The 17,023-nt window shown below is 43.0% G+C and overlaps 1 protein-coding gene across 1 annotated transcript in view; it reads left to right on the plus strand.

Annotated features, from left to right (window-relative positions):
* sgms2a (sphingomyelin synthase 2a) overlaps nt 1-17,023 on the plus strand; it is a 77,287-nt gene that overhangs the window by 39,381 nt on the left and 20,883 nt on the right. The window contains exon 4 of the mRNA XM_072583907.1: nt 4,364-5,083. Within this exon, the coding sequence (XP_072440008.1) occupies nt 4,641-5,083 (443 nt within the window). The 5' untranslated portion in view covers nt 4,364-4,640. The remainder of the gene's footprint in view (nt 1-4,363; nt 5,084-17,023) is intronic.

Consider the following 17,023-nt stretch of genomic DNA (forward strand, 5'->3'; position numbering starts at 1 on the left):
GGTTTGAACGGATCGGTTGGAGCAACAGTTAGAGGCAATAAGGAAATTACAAGAGCTGGGGGTATGATGGATGGCAGTTATAGGAAGGGAGAAAAGCTGCAGACACTGCCAAATAGATGGGTTAGCTCCAGGAAAGGTAAGAGAGGTAGGCAGGTAGAGCAAGAGTCTTATGTGATATCCCCATTTCAGACAAGCATGCTGGAAAATATAGGGGGTGATAGACTCTCAGGGGAATGTAGCACGAACAGCCAAGTTTCTGGTACCAAGACAGGCTCTAATGCAATGAGGGATACGTCTGGTTCCAAAAGATGGATTATGTTAGGGGACTCTCTAGTCAGAGGCATAAACAGACGTTTCTATAGCTAGCAGCAAAAAATCAGAATGGTGTGTTGCCTGGTGACAGGATCAAGAATGCCTTGGAGAAGGTGCAGAATGTTCTCAAAGGGGAGAGGGACCAGCACGAGGTCACTGTACACATTTGAAACCAACGCTATAGGAAGGGAAAAGGATGAGATTTTCAAGGGACATTATAGAAAGTTAGGCAGGAACTTACAAAGGAGGTCCTTAAGGGTAGTAATATTTGGATTACTTACGGTGCTTCGAGCTAGTGAGGATGGGAATAGGACGATAGAGCAGATAAATGTGTGGCTGAGGAGCTGGTACATGGAGAAGGGTTCGCATTTCTGGCTCATTGGAATCTCTCCTGGGGTAGAAGTGACCTGTACAAGCAGGATGGATTGCACCTGCATTGGAGGGGGACGCATATACCAGCAGGGAGATTTGCTAGAGCTGCTCGGGATGATTTAAACTAGTAAGGTGGGGGTTGGGACTCTGGGAGATAGTGAGGAAAGAGATCAATCTGAAACTGGTACAGTTGGAAACAGTCGGAGCAGGCAGGAAAAAGGCAGAGAACAAGGTTGGAATGATCAACTGCATTTATTTCAATGCAAGAGGGCTACCAGGGAAGGCATTTGAACTCTGGGCATAGTTTGGAACATGGGACTGGGATATCATAGCAAATTACAGAAACATGGTGGACAGGACTAGCAGCTTAATGACTAATGCTACAGGAAGGATGAGGAGGGGGAAGTGGTGTTTTTGATAAGGGATAGCATTACAGCTGTACTGAGGGAGGATATTCCTGGGCATACATCCAGGGAAGTTATTTGGGTGGAACTGAGGTAAGAAAGGGATGATCACCTTATTAAGATTGTATTATAGACCTCCTGATAGTCCAGTGAGAAATTGAGAAACAAATTTAAGGAGATTTCAATTATCTGTAATAATAATAGGGTGGTCATGGTAGGGGATTTTAACTTCCTAAGTATAGACTGGGACTGCCATGGTGTTATGGGTTTAAATGGAGAGGAATTTAAGTGTGTACAAGAAACCTTTTTAATTCAGTATGTGGATGTACCTACTACAGAAGGTGCAAAACTTGACCTACTCTTGGGCAATAAGGTATGGCAGGTGACAGAGGTGTCAATGGGGGAGCACATTGGGGCCAGCGACCATAATTCTATTCAGTTTTAAAATAGTGATGGAAAAGGATAGACCGGATCTAAAAGTTGGCATTCTAAATTGGAGGAAGGCTAATTTTGACAATATTAGGCAAGAAAGCTGACTGGGGGCAGATGTTTGCAGGTAAAGGGATAACAGGAAAATGGGAAGCCTTCAGAAATGGGACAATGAGAGTCCAGAGACAGTACATTCCTATTAGGGTGAAAAGGGATGCTGGATGACTGGAGAAATTGAGGTTTTGGTCAAGAAAAAGAAGGAAGCATATGTAAGGTATAGACGGGATAGATCGAGTGAATCCTTATAAGAGTATAAAGGCAGTAGGAATATACTTGAGGGAAATCAGGAGGGCAAAAAGGGGGCATGAGATAGCTTGGGCAAATAGAATTAAGGAGAATCCAAAGGGTTTTTACAAATACATTAATGACAAAAGGGTAACCAGGGAGAGAATAGGACCCCTCAAAGATCAGCAAGGCAGCCTGTATGTCGAGCTGTAGGGGATGGGGGAGATAATAACTAATATTTTACATCAGCATTTACTGCCGAGAAGGACGTGGAAGTTATAGAATATGGGAAAATAGATGGTGTCATCTTGAAAAATGTCTATATTACAGAAGAGGAAGTGCTGGATGTCTTGAAATGCGTAAAAGTGGATAAATCCCCAGGACCTGATCAGGTGTACCCTGGAACTCTGGGAAGCTAGGGAAGTGATTGCTGGTTCCTTTGCTGAGATATTTGTATCATTGATAGTCACAGGTGAGGTGCTGGAAGACTGGAGGTTGGCTCACATGGTGCCACTGTTTAAGAAGGGTGATAAGGAAAAGACAGTGAACTATAGACCAGTGAGCCTGACGTCAGTGGTGGGCAAGTTGTTGGGGGAAATCCTATACATGTATTTGGAAAGGTAAGGACTGATTAGGGATAGTCAACATGGGTTTGTGTGTGGAAATCATGTCTCGCTAACTTGATTTGAGATTTTTTGAAGTAACAAAGAGGATTGAAGAGGGCAGAGTGGTGGATGTGATCTATGTGGAATTCAGTAAGGCATTTGACTAGGTTCTCCATGGGAGACTGCTTATCAAGATTAGATTTCATGGACTACAAGGAGAACTAGCCATTTGGATATGGAACTGGCTCGAGGCCTGTGACCTGTGAAGTGCCACAAGGATCGGTGCTGGATCTGCTACTTCTTTGTCATTTATATAAATGATTTTGGATGTGAAAATAGGAGGTATAGTTAGTAAGTTTGCAGACGACACCAAAATTGGAGGTGTAGTGGAGTGAAGAAGATTACCTGAGTACAACAGGATCTTGATCAGAAGGGCCAGTGGCTGAGGAGTGGGAAGTGGAGTTTAATTTAGATAAATGTAGATGCTGCATTTTGGAAAAGCAAATCTTAGCAAGACTTGCATACATAATGGTAAGGTCTTGGGGAGTGTTTCTCAACAAAGAGACCTTGGAGTGCCGGTTCATAGCTCCTTGAATGTAGAGTCTCAGCTAGATAGGATAGTGAAGAAGACATTTGGTATGCTTTCCTTTATTGGTCAGAGTATTGAGTACAGGAGTTGGGAAGTCATGTTGAGGCTGTACAGGACATTGGTCAGGCCGCTCTTGGAATATTGCATGCAATCCTGGTCTCCTTCCTGTCAGAAGGATGTTGTGAAACTTGAACGGGTTCTGAAAAGATTTACAAGGATGTTGCCAGGGTTGGAGAATTTGAGTTATAGGGAGAGGCTGAACAGGCTGGGGCTGTTTTCCCTGGAGAGTCGGAGGCTGAGGGGGTGACCTTTTTATAGAGGCTTATAAAATCATGAAGGGCATGGATAGGATAAATAAAGTCTGTTTCACTGGATTGGGGGAGTCCAGAACTCGGGTATAGTTTTTGGCTGAGAGGAGAAAGATATAAAAGACCTAAGGGGCAACTCTTTCACGTAGAGGGCGGTGCGTATGTGGAATGAACTGCCAGAGGAAGTGGTGGAGGCTGGTACAACTGCAGCATTTTAAAAGGCATCTGGATGGGTATATGAATAGGAAGGGTTTGGAGGGATAAAGGCCTAATGCTGGCAAATGGGGCTAGATTGGGTTAGGATACCTGGTTGGCATGGACAAGTTGGACTGAAGGGTCTGTTTCTGTGCTGTACGTCTCTATCACTCTAACTTTATAACTCACCTGACAATCAATAGCTGACCTGTGTTTGTACATTATAGGAAGTTACATTTCCATCAAAATTGAAATGCACTCTTTGCAATCGCATCTCCTGTTACTGTTGCCAAATCCTAGTCTGAGATTACTTGACTATTAGTCATATATTTTGTGATGAATTTTCTAGCTTACTATTTTTATGACCAATATCTAGGATGTGACTCCAAAGAACTGTGAAGTTCACCTGCGATGAATAATTTTTGAAAGTGGGACTGAGTTAAACCAATCTAGAAAATTGAATTCCTGCACCATGCTGAGCTTGTTTATCTCCAGGGTAATGAAGGTGACCAAGGTCAGGTCACTAGCTGTGGGTGTGGGAAGGGAAAGTTTGGCCATGATGTTCTTCTTTTATTATCCAATGTCCTCAGTGGAAGTGTTGGATCAGGATAGGATTGTTGTTAGCTGTAATACCCACATTTACAGGACAACAATTTGTCTTTAGAGATTGCTTAGACTCTCCCAAGCATCATGTACATTTGAACAATAAATTCTGTGGCTGATCATCATGGATCACATGGCACCCCATTAGTCAGTGTCCAGCACAATTGGTGAAACTCTCATTGGATAGAACCTGTTTGAATGTGTGAAACTTTCCAGCATAATGCAAAACCTGACTGCTTTCTTTTGGCTGTCTTTTCACAGATGCCACTTTAATGAGAGTGGGATGAAGTAATAGTTGCACTACTTTGGATACTTTTGCTGCAACCTCCCTCTGGGACTCTATCGTTGAACTTTTTGGGATTACACCATACCCTACGATGACCACTTTCATTCGATGGACCACCATACTATAAATAATCGTGCACGCACTACAATATTCTGTTGACCATCATTTAAAAAGAGGAGGACAAGAGCTTGCAACGATTGTGATAACTGTGACTTTCTTTCCCTTTTATTTGTGTGGGCATTTCAGACCTTGATGGATGTGATCGAGACATTACAGTTTGAAGAACATCCACACAGTCAGCAGACCATGCCTTGCAGTGGTCATGCCAGGTCCACCCTACTCCCTGTTGACACTGAGGGAAGCAAGTCTACCAGTTTACCAAATGGCATCCGGAAAGGTCAGAAATGTCCACAGGAGTATGTACAAATCTCCTTACCAGATGCACGCAGTAAATTTCCACTGGAGTGGTGGAAGACTGGTGTCGCCTTTGTTTACGCACTATTCAACTTGATTATGACGAGTGTAATGATCACTGTTGTACATGAGAGAGTCCCACCCAAAGAGAAGAATCCTCCACTACCTGATACATTCTTTGACTATGTGGACCGTGTTGAGTGGGCTTTCAAGATCTCAGAAGTCAATGGTTTGATCCTAGTCGGCCTCTGGACGATCCAATGGTTACTTCTTCGATACCGGTGAGTGATGCATTGAAATGCAATTCTTCATCTGATTGGTGTTCTCTTCATAGCATCCAACTGCTTGCAGCTCAACAGTGGTGAGACCTGTCAATTACAGGATTCAAGCGGATTATTCTGCAGAGTTCCTTTTGATCCCCTTGTCTAAGGAAAGATATGGTGGCATTGGATGGGGTCCAGAGAAGGTTGATCCATGCAATGGGGGGGATTTTCTTATAAGGAGAGGTTGGGTCTGTACTCCTTAAGATAAAGGTAAAAGGTTATGTTACCATAGTCATACCAAATCTTGGGCTACTCTCTGTCATTAGAGACAGATGACTGGTGGTGATTTAACCAGGGGGTCACCACACCTCGAGTGAGGGGAGAGGTTGAAAAGGCTGGTACCCTCATGGTGTGAAAATAGAGTCCATGCTTTTGGCAGTACTTGCATTGCAAACCAGTTCATCAAACTGTGACCTTAATGAAACCTGCAAGAGTATTGGGGGGTTTGACAGGGTAGATATCAAGTGGTGGATTTCCCTTGAGGGAGAATCTAGGACTAGGGGACATGATCTCAGAATAACGGTTTGACTGGTAAGGACATAAATGAGGACAATTTTGTTGAGGGTAATGATTGTTTTGGAATTCTTGGCCACTGTCAAAGCTAGGCCATTAGATAGTTTCGGGGCTGAGATTTTTAAACCATAGGGAAATGGCAAGAACGCAGTGAACCTGTGCAGTTACTGCCTTTGCTGTTTGAATCCATGTATCTCTGGACATCTGAGTGCATCTGGGTAATGTTAAACAATGAAATTCACCACTGCTCTTGCAGGAACCTGTGTGATGGAGCTCACAGCACAGGAACAGGTAAGTGCATAGTTTTTAAGTGTAGCCTTGCTGTAAATCTACAATAGTGAGCAGAGTGGATTCTTTCTTGATTTATATGTTTTATTGAGATCTGTCTCTTGATTACATTTTTTAAAATATAAGCCATAATTATTAGGTTAGCCTGGAGCAATGGTTTTTATTTAGAGCTTAGGGAAGAGGCTGAATGGGCTAGGGCAGTTTCCCTGGAGCATTGGAGGCTAAATGTTGATCTTATAGAGGTTTATAAAATCAGGAGGGGCATAGGTAGGGTAAATGAACAAGGTCTTTTCCCTGGTGTCTAGAGCTAAATGGCATAGATTTATGGTGAGAGTGGAAAGACATGAAAAGGACTTAAGGGGCAACTTCTTCACACAGAGGGTAGTCAGTGTATGGAATGAGCTGCCAGAGAAGGCTGGTACAATTGCAACATTTAAAAGGCATTTGGATGGATATATGAATATGGAGGGTTTAGAGGGATACGGGACTAGATTAGGTTAGGATATCTGGTCGGCATGGATCGAAGGGTCTGTTTCCATGTTGAACATGTCTGTGACTCTAAAATGGATTTGTGGGTTATGGGATCGGCAGGTGATGGGCTAGTCAGCCTACATCTGGTTATGATTGTGAGCCACTGAGAACTATTTCATACTCCCGTCTGGAAAGGCATTTCTTATGATAGTGTGATTATTTGATTGGAAATGGATAGAAATACAGGGTGTTGGGTGCATTAGTCCTTTCATCTCTCGTATCATCTTGGAATTTAGGACAGACTACTGGATGAATGTCCTTTTTTGATTTTGTCCAAAATAAGTATTTCACACAATATGCTTCTAATATCTGCATTTTTTTTTGACAGCCATTGGAGCTTAAGAGAAAGATGATAGTCACTCTCCCTCTGATTTAGTGATGTCTGGTGTGTAAACTTTAGGAAGGGACAGTGGTCTAATGAGCACATCTGTATTCAATAAACTTCTTGAAAGCCTCACTTTGCATCAAGTTAATGCATTGCCAGGGTTTGAGGCACAAGGATGACCACATTTCCCAGTATTCTGTTCTTCCAGTTGGATGAGCAGAAAATTTGCTGTAAATGGCTTTCCGATGATGCTGGGGACTCTAAAATATCTTCCCGCATTATATTTTAAGGCATGGACACAAAATACACAACTAGTATTCCCTCTATCATGTTCATCACTGTTGTTGAGACTAGTTTTCAATTCCAAATTTCTTTATTAAGTAAATTTGAATTCCACCAGCTGCCGTGGTACAAATTGAATCAGTGTCCACAAAATCGAAGCCCCGTGCACTGTAACATAATATTCTGCAGATTAACTTCACAGAAAAACTGAGGAATGTATTGTACTGGCTTTGCGTTAGAATTAAATTGTTAAAGCACCAGAAAACGCTCAGAGTACATCGTAACCTGCTGGTTAGCTGCAAGCCTATATTGGCAGCTTGATGGCTTTTGTAGTAAGGTGGTAGTGTCCAATCCTCTGAGCCGGGAGTCCTGGGTTCAAGTCCATGTGCGGGAACAGTGAGAATGCGGACAAGGGGCTGCCAGGAAGGTAAACTTCCCTCTTGAAGAGTTACCTCATGAATAGGTGGAGCAAAGGCTCAACAGGAGTGGACACAGACATGGCAATTGCTGGGCATGTGAACTGGGATATTTGAGCTGTGGCTGGAACATCCAAACATCATTCCTGCCCATGATATCCAAGTCTCCATAATGGCCACATCATAATCCCAAGATCTGATCCATTCAAATTATTTGGGAGGCTGAGGGGGTGATAGAGACGAGTTTTATAGGGAGGTGGTCACACCTAAGTTACAGGATAAAGGTAGCTGGGTGACCATCAGGAGAGGGGAAGGGAATAGGCAGACAGTGCAGGGACCCCTCCCAGTGGCCGTTCCCGTCAATAATAAGCATACCATTTTGGATACTGTTAGGGGGCTAATCTACCAGGGGAAAGCCACTGTGGCCAGGTTTCTGGCACAGAGCCCGGCTCTATGATTCTGTATCACTGTTGCTCTCCTATTCTTTCCCCCCCCCCCCCCCCCCCTTCTCTTCTGAGCCCATCATTAGAGGAACATTCAGGAGATTCTTTGGTCACAAGCGAGACTCCCATACAGTATGTTGCCTCCTGGGTGCCAGGGTCAGGGATGCCTTGGATAGAGCCTACAGGATTCTTAAGGGACAATGTGAGCAGCCAGAAGTTGTGGTATAGATTGGTACCAATGACATTGGTTAGGGAAAGGTAGAAGCTCCTGAAAAGAGAATATCGGGAATTAGGTTGGAAGCTAGAAGGCTAGATGAGCAGTGTCGTAATCTCGATTGCTACTGGTGCCATAGGCTAGTGAGGCTAGGCATAGAGAGCGAGTGCAGATGCAAGTGTGGCTGCGGAGCTGGTGTAGGAGGGAGGGCTTCAGATACATAGATCATTTGGATACCTTCTGGGGAAGATGTGACCTGTACAAGAAGGACGAATTGCACCTGAACTGGAGGCACATCAATATCCTGGGCAGGAGATTTGCTCGAACTCTTTGGGAAGGTTTACACTAGATTGGCAGGGGATGGAAACCAGAGTACAGATCAGACGATGGAGTAGGTAGTGAATAGCCAGACAGTGTGTGAGGAGAGATAGACACTTGATGGGGCAAAGGTACATTCAGTGTGATGGGCTGAGGTGTGTCTATTTTAATGCAAGAAGTATCAGGAATAAGGGTAATGAACTCAGAATGGATCAGATCTTGGGACTATGATGATGTGGCCATTATGGAGACTTGGATATCATGGACAGGAATGATGTTTGGATGTTCCAGGGTTTGATGTTTCTAAAGGAATATGGGGGAGGTAAGAGGTGGCGGAATGGCATTGCTCGTTGGGGATAGTGTCATAGCTGCAGAAAGGGACGTTGTTGAGGTTGGTTTGTCTACAAAGTCAGTATGGGTGGCAGTCAGAAACAGGAAAAGAGCAGTTACATTACTGGGAGTTTTCTACATACACTCCAAGAGCAAACAGAAAAAAAGAAGCAGGTTGGGAGGCAGATTTTGGAAAGATGCAGAAGTAACAGGGTTATTGTCAGGGTGACATTAACTTACCTCTTATTGTTTGGAGCCTTCTTTGTTCAAATATTTTGGATGGAGCAGTTTTGTCAAGTATGTGAAGGAAGGGGTCCTGACTCAATATGTAGATAGACAGACTGACTAGAGGGGAGGCCATATTGGATTTGGTGCTTGACAACGAGCCATGCCAGGAGTCTGACCTGTTGGTGGGAGAACATTTCAGTAATAGTGATTACAACTCACTGACCTTTATTACACTCATGGAGAGGAATAGGAGCAGACGACATGAGAAAGTATTTAATTGGGCGAGGGGGAATTACAATGCTATTGGCACAAACTGGGATGCCTAAATTGGTAACACGTTCTCGGGGAATTGCATGACAGAAATATGGAGGTTGTTTAGGGAGCATGTGATGGGCAGGTTTGCTCCACTGGGGCAAGGAAGGGTTGGTAGGTTGAAAGAACTTTGGGTGACAAGGGATGTGGAACATTTCCTCAAGAGAAAGAAGGAAGCTTACTTAAAAGATGAGGCATGGATCAGACAGGGCTCTAGAGGGATACAGGGTAGCCAGGAAGGAACTGAAGAATGGACTTAGGACAGCGGTGGGGGGGGGGGGGGGAGGTGAACCTGAAAAGGTTTTAGCGGGTAGGTTTAAGGTAAATACAAAGGCATTCTACACTTGCGTGAGAAACAAGAGGAAAGCCAGAGTGAGGGTAGGCTGATCAGGGATAGTGGAGGGAACTTCTCTTCAGTATTCACTGCAGAGAGTAACCTTGACGTTTCTGAGGGCAGTGTGAAACAGACTGATATGCTAGAACAGGTTGATGTTAAGAAGGAGCGTCGGAGGCTGAGGGGTGACCTTTATAGAGGTTTACAAAATTGAGGGGCATAGACAGGATAAATAGATAAAGTCTTTTCCCTGGGGTCGGGGAGTCCAGAACTAGAGGGCATAGGTGTAGGGTGAGAGGGGAAAAATATAAAAGGGAACTAAGGGGCAACGTTTTCACGCAGAGGGTGGTACATATATGGAATGAGTTGCCAGAGGATGTGGTGGAGGCTAGTAAAATTGCAACATTTAAGAGGCATTTGGATGGGTATATGAATAGGAAGGGTTTGGAGGGATATGGGCCAGGTGCTGGCAGGTAGGACTAGATTGGGTTGGGATATCTGGTCAGCATGAATGGGTTGGACCAAAGGGTCTGTTTCCATGCTGTACATCTCTGACTCTAAGGATAATGTGCTGAAAAATTTTGCAAAATAAAGGATAGATAAATTCCCTGGGTCAGATGGGATCTACCTTAAATTACTACAGGAAGGAAGGAAAGAGATTGCTGTGCCTTTGGCAATCATCTTTGCATCCTTACTGTCCACTGGCATAGTGCCATATGACTGGAAGGTAGCAAATGTTCCCTTGTTCAAGAAAGACACTAGGGATAATCCTGGGAATTGCAGACCAGTCAGTCTTACGTCTGTAGTGGGAAAAGCATTGGAGAGGAGTCTGAGACACTGGATTTATGATTACTTGGAAAAACATAGTTTGAGTAGAGGTAGTCAGCATGGCTTTGTGAGGGGCAGGTCATGCCTAACAAACCTTATTGAATTCTTTGAGGATGTGACAAAACACATGGACAAAGGTTGAGCAGTGGATGTCATGTATATGGATTTTAACAAGGTATTTGATAAGCTTCCCCATGGTAAGTTCATTCAGAAAGTAAGGAGGCATGGGATACAGGGAATTATGGCTGTCTGAATATAGAATTAGCTGGCCCATAGAAGACAGAGGATAGTGGTAGATAGAAGGTATTCAGCCTGGAGTTCAGTGACCAGTGGTGTTCTGCTGGAATCTGTTCTGGAACCTCTGATTTTTTTTAAATAAGTGACTTGGATGAGGAAGTCGAAGGGTGAGTTAGTATGTTTACCAATGACATGAAGGCTGGTGGAGTTATGGATAATGTGGAGGACTGTTGTAGGTTGCAATGGGACATTGGCAGGATGCAGAACTGGGCTGATAAGTGGCAGATAGAGTTCAACCTGGAAAACTGAAGGTCGATTATGAATGCAGAATATAGGGTTAAAGGCAGAATTCTTGGCAGTGTTGAGGAACAGCAGGATCTTGGGGTCACTGTCTATAGATCCCTCAAAGTTGCCTCCCAAGTTGATTGGATTGTTAAATAAGCGTACAGTGTGTTGGCTTTCATTAGCAGGGGGATTGAGTTTAACAGCCAGAAGGTTGTGCTGTGGCTTTGTAGAGCCCAGATTAGATCACACATGGAATATTGTGTTCAGTTCTGATTGCTGCATTTTAGGAAAGATGTGGAAGCTTTATAAAGGGTGCATAGGTAATTTACCAGGATGCTGCCTGGACTGGAAGGCATGTCTTAAAGGTTGAGGGAACTAGGGCTTTTCTCATTGCAGAAGGATGAGCGGTGATTTGATAGAGGTGGACCAGATGATGAGAGGCATAGTGGCTAGCCAGAGAGATTTTCCCAGGGCAGAAATGTATATTGGTGGTGGAGGGGGGGGGGGTGGGCATTTTAAGGTGAGTTGGAGGAAGGTTTAGGGGAGATGTCAGAAGTAGATTCTTTAAACAGAGTGGTGGGTGTGTGGATGCACTGCCAGCAGTGGTGGTAGAGTCAGATACATTAGGGACATTTAAGCGACTCTTGGTTAGGCACATGAAAGATTAGTACAATGAAGGGTATATAGGTTAGTCTGATTTCAGAGTAGGATAAAAGGCCGGTACAACATTGAGGGTTGAAGGGTCTGTGCTGTGCTATACTGTTACACTGGAGTATGTGGACTTAGTACGTATATCATACCACAGGTTGATTTAAAAATCATCCATAGGGGCCACTTCCATGTTTGTCTTTCGGTTCCCCCCCCGCCCCTTTCCAAAGAATGAGTTTGGCATGCATAACCTTCAGTGACAAAATTTCACCATTTGGCTTGCATTATGTTGTTAATTAGTTGAGTTTCTCCAGCAATTTCTGGTTTTGTTTTAGCCTTTCAGCTTGTGGGGGTTATTCCTGAGTTTGGCTCATGGGATGTAGATTTATCTTCATTGTGAGAACTCCACAGCTGTACGTCTACATACTAGTTGATTTGGCAATCCATCAGATAACGCATTGTGATCTTTCTGGAGCAGTAAATATTTGTACTGTTTGAGCAGGGCTAAGTTCATGTCTGCAGCTCTTTTAACACTATTAAAGATGGCCAATGAAAGCCATCTCGATAACACATTTGGCACAATGTAGCCATGTTGGATTGAACTCTGGACAACGTGGGGCAATTGTTGACAAAGCAAATAGAAATAGGAGTCTGACTGCAGATGTGTAAAGTCTACCGGTCCCCTTCAAACCTTGTGGTCTGATCTGACACATGCAAAGTATCACTCTTGTCAATGTAATGAAAAGCTTTTCTTATTGAATATTAATTATCTGAATCTTGTTGTGGAGTGGGTAGATAAGTGGCAGTTGAATTTCAATGCAGAGAAGTGAGGCAATGCACTTTGGTATGAAGAAAATGGATCGACAGTACTAAATGAGTGGTGTACAATTCTAAAGGGGTACACGAGCAGAGGGACCTGGGTGTTGTATGTGTACAGCAATGTTCCCTTAAACCTGCACCTTATAGCCACTCTGTTTGGTGGACACTAATTGGTGCCAACATTGAGTTCCAGTTTCAGAAGTGAGTAACACAAATGGACCTTGAAGATCTACACCACACAAAAAAAAAGTTCAGTGGACAGGGGGATGTCATTAGTAGCAGTTCAAGTGGAGAGAGTAGTTAATGAAGCATATGGTAACCTGGGTGTTTTAATAGGGGCCTAGAATACAAAAGGAAGAAGGTAAGGTTGAACTTGTATTAGAGACTTTTTAGACCCCAGCTGGAGTATTAGGCACAGTTTTTGGTGCCACATTATATGAAATGTGAATGCATCAGGGAGCAAGCTGAAGAGATTTCCAATAGATTGGAACAGACCGATGAGAATAGATTGGGACTCCTTTTTTTTTCTCCTTGAGGAAAACCTCTAGGCATTTTTGATATCATGAGCAGGCTGGATGGAAAGACTGGGAGAAACTGTTCCCCATTGTTTTAAAAAAAACTAGAACGAGAGGACCGCTTTAAAAGGATTTCTGAAAGAAAGAAAATTTGATAAGTGTTTTTCACACAACAAATAGTTAGGATATGGAATGTATTGCCTGGAAGTTCAAATTCAATCGTGGCATTCAAGAGGGTATTGGATAACTGTGTTTCTGTTTGAATTATGTACAAGGAAATGCAGGAGAATGGCACGAATGCTCATGTAAAGAGCTGGGTGCAGTCACGATGGGCCAAATGGCTGCTGTCTGTGCCTTAACTCTTCAGTGATTCTGTGAGCAGTGTCCTTGTGATGCTTGTTGAGGGTAAGCGCTTCAAAAATTATTCTGCTGTTTGAGTAGTGTGACATAGTCTCAGTTCAACATCTCATAGGTTTTTGATTGGTAAGGAGAGCAAGGTTTACAGGAGAAGGCAGAAAAATGGGATTGAGAAAGATGTCAGCCACAATCCAGTGGCAGAGCAATCTCTATGGGCTGAATGGCCTAATTCTGCTCCTATATCTTTTGGTCATTTGAAAGAGAGCATTTCTGACTGTGCTGCCTGCCCTCGGCACTGTCCCGAAGTGTGGGCCTAGATAGGCTAGCTGAGCACACTGAACAGGACTTGAACCTTTTCACTGCAAGGCAAGTGCTATCACTGAGCCAATGTTGAGATAGAGAAAATAACCAAAATTCCTCTGTGAATGTAGGAGCAGAGATCAAAGTGAAAAGCAAATGTACGAGTGAGGGGGAAAATAAACATACTTTTTTATTTGGAGTACCGCAGGGGGTAAGAGAAACAAAGTCTTTGTTTAAAATGTATTTCAATGTCAGGATGAAAGATTCATTTGAAGTCTGAGTTTTTCTATGATCAGCACAAGGCTATCATGCGGTGGAGCAGTTACGCATCTAATGGACTGAACACACATCTGCCGATGACTTTCCTCTTTGTTCGCAGGTGTCAATCAGTCAAAACACCAAGTGATGTTGTCTTGTGATTTTTTTTTTTCGCAGTTGAGCCTGGTAACCCTCTGTTTCTTCTCATAATTGCTAAACTTCCTCTCTCCAAAAGCTGAAGTTTGTATTCCACTCCATTCACAAATCCCTGTGAATCTGGTCTGCGGAGTGTTAACAATCTGATCAGGAGGACAAAGATGGAGAAATGAGGGTATCTTTTGTTAAATTCCCTTGTGAGAAGTAGAGACTGCAGGGTTATAAGATAATTACCAATTAGTAAAGGCTGATAACGCAGACCCATCACATCTGACTTAAAGATGATACTGAGAGAACATAGTGACACAAAGCAAAGAAATTCTGTCCAGCAGTCTTATTTGGATGGCATAAGATTGTAGCAAAATAAATTTTCTAGCAGAGAAATTATTATTGGCTTCCTTGCCACCGTAGTTTAAACCTGGCATTCTCTTTGTGTTCGTTCTTCCTGAATCACACTGTGAATGTGTAATTCTGTCCACCACCAAATCCATACACTCCCTCTGCCAGCAGCTCCAAGACAGCAACACTATAAAAGATTGTATGATTGGGAATTGCCAATTCAGCAATTCCTGACTATGGGAATATTGGATCGTTCAATGTGGGGTGGGGCAGCAGAGCAGAATTGGCTACACCACATTGTATCAGAGAACACAGACAAGTAGCCATTCCTTTCAGAACTTCTGCCTGACTGTGCAAAATATATACCAGGGACTATATTGACTCAATGTCTTTAGAAAGACTCAGCCAAATATCTAGAAAAGGAAGGTAGCACTCTTGTTTGCCAAAACAAAGAACAAGCATTTTTTTTTATTATTTATATAGTGCCTTTCACAATTTCAGGACATAGAAAACATTTAATTAGTTGAAAAGCATTTTGTAAGTGTTGGGGTTAGTCAAATTGCAAGCAGTAAGCTCCCCAACTGGATAAGTGATCTGCTTTGAGAAATGAAAATTAAAAAATACTGGTAATGCTCAATAGACCAGGCAACTCTATTGGAAAACAAGTAGAGATAATGTTTAAGGTTGATCACCATTCATCGGAGCTCTAATTTTAGGAGTTGGTAGAGGAATAGATATTGACCAGGACACACTGGCCCTGCCTTTCTCACCAGAAAGTGTAATGTGACCTTTTTCATGCCCATCTGAGGGAATGATCTCTGCTTAAGATCCCACCCAAAAGAGAGCACGTGCTGTAATTCAGGACTACCTTATTTGTGCAGTGAATGCCTGAACAGTCTGTATTAGTGCTTGAGTGGAGCTTGAACTCATGATCCCTGTTTCTGAGGCAGGAATTCTCCCACTGAGTGATATTGGGAGCTGTCCTGTTGGGTTATTCCTTTAGGATAAGTCAAACTACTTTGCCATTTTAGAAATTTTTCAACAAGAGTAAATTTATAAAGGGTAGCAAATTAAAAATGTTGACAGATGAGACACGTGACTGGAGGCTCTTGCAAGTGAAGAATTCGCATCTGGTGTGAAGATTATTGTGATGTCTCCAGTATTACCCCATCCTTGCAAATCCCAGTCGAGCCCTAGTTTTGTAGAAATGTTGACAGCCATTCATAATAGTGATAAATGACCATTGCAAACATCTCTCCTTTTAAAGGGTATCAATAAGTGTATTAGTCATTTCATGCATTCATTCTGCATTCTTTAACTCACTCATATGATGTAGGCATCTCTAGCTAGGCCAACCTTTTTGCCCATCCCAAATTGCCCAGAGGCCAGTGGAAAGTGAACCATTTCGCTATGGGTCTGAAGTTAAATGAAGGCTATACTGGGTAAAGGTGGCAGATTTCCTTCCTTCCTTCCTTCCTTCAAGGACATTTAGATTTTTTTTTAATGTTAATCGACAATGGTTATGTGGTCATTATTAAGCTAGATTGTAATTCCAAATTTTGGTTAAAAACAAATTTTGCCATATGCCATGGTGGGATTCAAAACAGTGTCCCCAGAATATCTGTCTGGGATTCTGGGTGGTTGGTCTAGTGACAACCATACTGCCACCGTCTCCTCTCAATTAAAGGTGTGAACAATTATTCTAACCTGCCCCGATAAGAATCCTACTTCTCATCGGGCTTCACTGCCAGGTTCTCAGCTTTTATGCCTGGTATAGAACTGGAAACTAGACCACACAAGGGTGGAATTGTTTCACTGAAGTAGCTGCATCAGAGCTGCTGTAGCTTATCAATCTCTCACAGCCAACAATAAGGTGATTCACCCTAAAAGTTGGAAATTATCTATGGGCATTTACAACATCAAACGATGAAGGTCAGGCCATATAACTGGATGAAAACATCTTGCTTGGCATTCACTCAAAGTCTTGAGTAGTTTTGATCTCCAGTCTTTAATCAGCAAGGCAGCCTGGAGTATGATTTTTTTTCATTCATTCACAGGATGTGTGTGTTACTGGCCAGCATTTATAGCACATCCCTCATTGATAGTTAAGAGTCAGCCATGTTGCTGGAGTCACATGTAGGCCAGACCAGGCAAAGATGGCAGATTTCCTTCCCCATAGGACAACAGTGAACGAGATGGGCTCTCCACAGCAATCAACAATGGTTACCTGGGCATCACTAAACTCTTTAATTCCAGATTTATTTCAGTTGAATTCAAATTCAAATCCAGGTGCCCAAACTTTCCCATGGTCACTGGATTAATAGTCTAGCAATTTTATACTATGAGACTATCAACCCCACTCACCCACCCCTTTTTATTTTTCTTTCCTCCTTCCCACTTCTCCTCCACCTCCACCCCCCACTCCCCAGTTTGAACTATACATACTGATTTCCAAACAACAAGAATATCAGTAAGCCAAAGTTCACCCCTGCCACAGGGAACCACTGAAGCCCTAAATAACTTCATCTCCTTTCTTTTTTTTCCCCTGCAATTGGTGTTCCGACTGCCCACTGAGAAACTGAACCTGTAGTCTTTGCCAGAAACCCCTCACTTGTACCTACC

The sequence above is a fragment of the Chiloscyllium punctatum genome, chromosome 14 (genome assembly GCF_047496795.1).
Source record: "Chiloscyllium punctatum isolate Juve2018m chromosome 14, sChiPun1.3, whole genome shotgun sequence".
NCBI classification, from domain to species: Eukaryota; Metazoa; Chordata; class Chondrichthyes; order Orectolobiformes; family Hemiscylliidae; genus Chiloscyllium; species Chiloscyllium punctatum.